This window comes from Quercus robur, chromosome 11 (assembly GCF_932294415.1).
Source record: "Quercus robur chromosome 11, dhQueRobu3.1, whole genome shotgun sequence".
Taxonomy (NCBI): Eukaryota; Viridiplantae; Streptophyta; class Magnoliopsida; order Fagales; family Fagaceae; genus Quercus; species Quercus robur.
In genome coordinates this window covers 6463044-6467911 of record NC_065544.1, presented here as the reverse complement: position 1 = coordinate 6467911, position 4868 = coordinate 6463044, and the positions used below count along the sequence as shown (strand labels likewise).

At 33.6% G+C, this 4868-nt stretch overlaps 1 protein-coding gene across 1 annotated transcript; it reads right to left on the bottom strand.

Annotated features, from left to right (window-relative positions):
* Nucleotides 1–1644: 1644 nt before the first annotated feature.
* On the bottom strand, nt 1645–4306 carry LOC126706926 (glucan endo-1,3-beta-glucosidase 6-like). Its single transcript, XM_050406510.1, has 2 exons — nt 3346–4306; nt 1645–2616 (listed from the first exon to the last, which is right to left on the bottom strand). The coding sequence occupies exons 1-2, from the start codon at nt 3675–3677 to the stop codon at nt 1806–1808; spliced, it is 1143 nt and encodes a 380-aa protein (XP_050262467.1). The 5' UTR covers nt 3678–4306; the 3' UTR covers nt 1645–1805.
* Between the last annotated feature and the right edge of the window lie 562 nt (nt 4307–4868).

The window sequence follows — 4868 nt, the reverse complement described above, 5'->3', positions numbered from 1 at the left end:
AGATGCAAAGGGATTTGGCAACATGGGTGCGGCTTTGGCCAGTGGCCACCAGGGATATATTCTTTTTACTGTAGGGATATATTATTTTTATTGGGTTGTTTATATTATTTTAAGGTTTTGTATGTAAAAATAAAAATTGGAGTGTTGGTTGTATTGTAAAGTGGGATTGTAGAATAGATGAAGTAACTTTTTAGATGGTAAAATATAATATTTTTTGCAATTCCGGATGCTAATGCTAATAAGCCTAATTTTTTAACATGCTATAGTAGAAAGGTATTGTAGTATGCTCTAAAAATATTTAAGATTTGACACATCTTGTGAAGCATGCATGGTTTTCGGTGTGTTAAATGCTAAAAATTTAGCATATAGTATACCAAATGTTAATGCTCTAAGCCTCTAACAATATATTTGGATGAAAGGAAGACAATGGGAATATTGAGAACAAGATAGAGTTGTTTAATTACCTAATCTGGATGTCTTTTAAAAGGAGAGAGCAAAGTGTTTGAGGGGTAAGATAATCCTCCAAACTTTTCATCTTAAATTCTAGGGGTAATTACAGTTAATTATCTTAAACTACACCTCAAATTATATTTTACACTCTAAACTTTCAGAATGCACGATTAGCACTCAAAATTATAACTTATGTTACATTTTACCATGCCATCAATTTTGTTGTCATCTTAGGCAGAAAACCAAAATTAAGGTGCAAAGTGTAATCAGAAGTATTATATAGGGTATTGAAATGTAATTTCTCCTTTCTTTTTAAATTTTAAGGAATTGAGAAGATGGGTAATTGAGTTTTTCCACGTAGTATTGTCTAGGTTAACAGCCCAGTTAACAGTGGGGTGAAAAGATAAACACAGTTTATAGTTTAAGGTGGTAACAATGCATTATGAAAGTTAAGAGGGCAAAATATATTCCATAGTATAATTTAAGGAAGTAAAGTGTAACTTACCCTAAATTCTAGGGAGTGGGATTCAAATTATATTAAAAAAAAAAAAAATAGATTGACAAGCTTTCTCTTGTGATGTCATTTATATCTATTTCTTTAAATTGAACAAAAAAATTGGTTTACTTGTAAATGTATATGATGTCTAAGACTTCTTCTTCTTATTTTTTTTTATTTTTTATTTTATAATCATATGATGACTTATTATTTCCTTTCATTCTCATAATCCCATTATAATTTTTAAAGCATCCAAAAAAAGGACATCAATATATTTTCTACTACTATTACTTAATTTTTAAAACATTTAAACAATGAAAATGGATAACCCTTTACTCTCCCATCCCTCTAAACTTCCAAAACATATTGTAAAACAACATCACTTTCATATTGGCTCATCGTTGATATTATCATAATTTGGGCAAAAGCCTGTGAATTTTTTTTCTCTAACATTGCTGAAATCTTATACCCTACTTAAGTAAAATTCAAATGGCATGACTATTAAGAAATTGCAAATTAATACTCCACCCTTAGTGATGGCGTGTTAGGGCTATTCAGATTCCAACCACCAAAGTCAAGCCAAACCGGTCGATTCAAAATACTTCTGGCAGTTCCCGATTAGCCAAAACTAATGTAGGTCGATTCACTCTTCGGTTTAAGTTTTAAAACTCCAACAAAAACCAAACGATTGACATATATATCCATATATATTTGATATCTTATAAATATATTAAAAACAGTAACACACACAAATACTGTCCAAAATAGTATTGTTTTGATTTATACGTATACATAGAGAGACAGATAGAAGTAAAAGCAAAAACACATACTTAACCCAATCCTTTATTTAGGAAGAACCTTAACCATGGCTAGCGCTATCAGCAAGTCCACAGTCATAGCCCACACTTGGTGCCGCATGTGGGTCAGCAAGTTTAGCTGATGGCTTCATCACACACCTCTTGTGGTCCACAAAGTTCACATTAAGCTGGTATTTTGCTGACCCATCACAATTAAAAATCCCCCAGTGGCGTTCAAAACTTCCTGGATCAATGCTCTTAGCATCCTCATCAATCAAACTATACAAGTACGCATCAATCATCCCAGGTCTCATCGGGGTCCCATTGCCGCCCAATATATGGGTCAAAAAACCTTGGTTGAACCGCTTAGCATACTCTATATTAGCATTTTGATCCCCACCAGTTGGCCAACCAATTTCTCCAACTGTGATTGGCAAATTTCCAAAACCATTCCTGTTTAGTGCCCACACAAGTGTGTCATAGTTTGCATCGAACATATTGTAATAGGTCTTCCCACTATCATTTATAGGTGTTGCCTTTTTATCAAAGAAGACAAACTCAATAGGGAAGTTTGGATCGGTGTAGAGACTTATAAATGGATTGATGTTCACGGTAATGACCCCATTATTGAAAATCAAGAACTTGACAATGGCAAGCATTTGGTCTCGTATGTCGGCTCGGAAGTCACCACCAGAAGGCAGGCCAGTTGAGCTCTCATACATATCATCATTAAGGGGGACTGTAACCATTACTGTGCCGCTAAGACCAGCTTTTATCAGGGCAATTTGGACATTCTGCAGAGCAAGGAAGGTTGTTTTGAGAAGGCTTACATTGTAGGTTTCCAAGAAGTGTTGATTTCCAACTGCAACAAACCTGTAGATTCATGTGAACATTGGTGAGATGGAAAGATGGTGATACATTTTGCAGTATTATTAGCCGAAAGTGAGAATTCTTCTACAAGGGAATAGAGAAGCATTATCATTATACCAAAAGTCAGAGTAAGAAACCCAATGGGTTCAATAGGGCTATTACAGAATTGTTACTTGTTAGGCAGGATTTATTTTTTGTTTTTTTGAAGCATAAGTTTTTATCTAGCCTCCTCCAACTCCAGCTTTCTCTTCACCTAGTGAGTTCTATTTTTTTTTTTTTTTTTGTCTTTTTTACCTCATAACAAATATCACTAGACATGAACTTCAGAAAGCAATAAACGATGAATCATTTGAAATTGAAGAGAAAGCATCATGGCATAGATGTCACACTCCTATCCTTTTTCTTCATATAATAGAAGTTTTACCAACTTCAAGTTGGGGATTTGAGATACAATGCAACCAATTTGGTGTAAAGTAGGCAATTCTCTAAGGAGTCACTAGCATGTAATGTGATTTAATTAGGCTTATGATATTACAGAGGATGTGATCCTATAAGCATTAGCTGACTTATAACCCAGATCAACCATAAGCTTGCTTACAATTACCAAACAAGAAGCTTATAACAGCAGTAATAGTTACCAAGAATAGTATACAAGAAATTGTTGATGTTTTACAGTATTGGCAGAAGTAATTAGCAAGAGAAAAGATAGAGGAAGTGAAGGAATTAGCTCACCTGATGTTGACATAATTGGTGGTGATATGTGTGGAGACATTTTTGGCAACCCATTTCTCAGCAGCTTTCACACTACTGGCCATGGATGGAAGCATATCATTAGGAATCCCAACCATGACCTCAACCCCAGATTTACCTAGAGCTCTCAATGCATCATAATCTGCATCAAAAAGCTTAACCCTTCGAAACCCATTATCCTTCAGCAACTTCACTACACTATCTGGAGGCAGAGGGTGACTGCACTGTGTACCCCAGTTGGCACCAATGCCACTCACTGTGCACACCATTGAACACAATGAAACCAACCCAACAGAAAATAAAAACCAACCCATGATATTAATGCCTCCAATCTGCTTTACTAGCCAGCTTCTGTTCAAAACACCCAAGAAATTAGGACCTCTGAAGCTAAAGATAGTTGTATTAGTTCAGCAGTGTTCGAGATATATATTAGTTCAGCAGTGTTAGAGATATATAGGCAACTAAACCCTAGACTACTAATACAAGCAGGACTAGGCTTAGATCTATTATATTGGGCTAATATATGTTTAATATATATCTCTAACAAGCAGGATGAAAGTAAAGAACAATGTGATCTAAGAAATACAGCTAGTACAAGAGAAAAAACGAGAGTTTAGACAGAGAAATTAAAAAAAAAGGTGAAGAAAAAGTAAAGGCACAGTATGAGCAGCGAGTGAAAGAGCAAAGACATTGTTAGAGACAGACAAACAAACGTACTTAGAAAGAGAAATAGGAAAATGATGAACTAAAAATAGAAGAAACGTCGTTATCATATTTTTGCTTTTGAGTGTGCAGATTCTGATGACGTTTCTTTAGCTCTTCACGGCAGTTTGTCATCGGGAGTAGTATTTTTGCAGAAAGAAAAACGAGTGAGCATATTTTGTAGTCAAGAAAATGTATAATATTTTCTAGTGATTGTGCAACTGCAATATCTGGGAACAGAGGATTTATGTGCTGGTTTTTCAACTTATTTCTTAGTTCTTATGAGGTTTTCTATGCTAACCATTCTGTCCAGGGACGTAGCTAGCTTTGGACCAGGTGCAATGGCCCTCCTAATTTAAAAAAAATATTATTATTATTATTATTATTATTATTATTATTATGTGTATGGGTCTTAATTTTAGTAATTTTGTTCTATAAAATTACATTTTTTTTCCCTTAAACAATATTATTGATTCTTTTAAGAGTAACGATATACTCACAAATTTTTTTAAAACATTTTTACAGACTGTTTTGATAGCAAATTCTTATTGGTTCACACATGAACCCACCAATCACATCATTTTTTTTATTTACTAGTAACTACTTATTACATCAATAATTTATAATAATAAAAAGTTTGTAGCACCAATATTTTCCTCATTTTAGTGACTATAAAAAAATATATACATCTAAAATCTAAAACAAAATATGCAAGCTCCAAAAAAATAGCTCAACAACCAAAATTACCAACAGTAAAACTTTAAAAAAAAATTAAGCTCAATTAACCAATTTTATTTAAAATA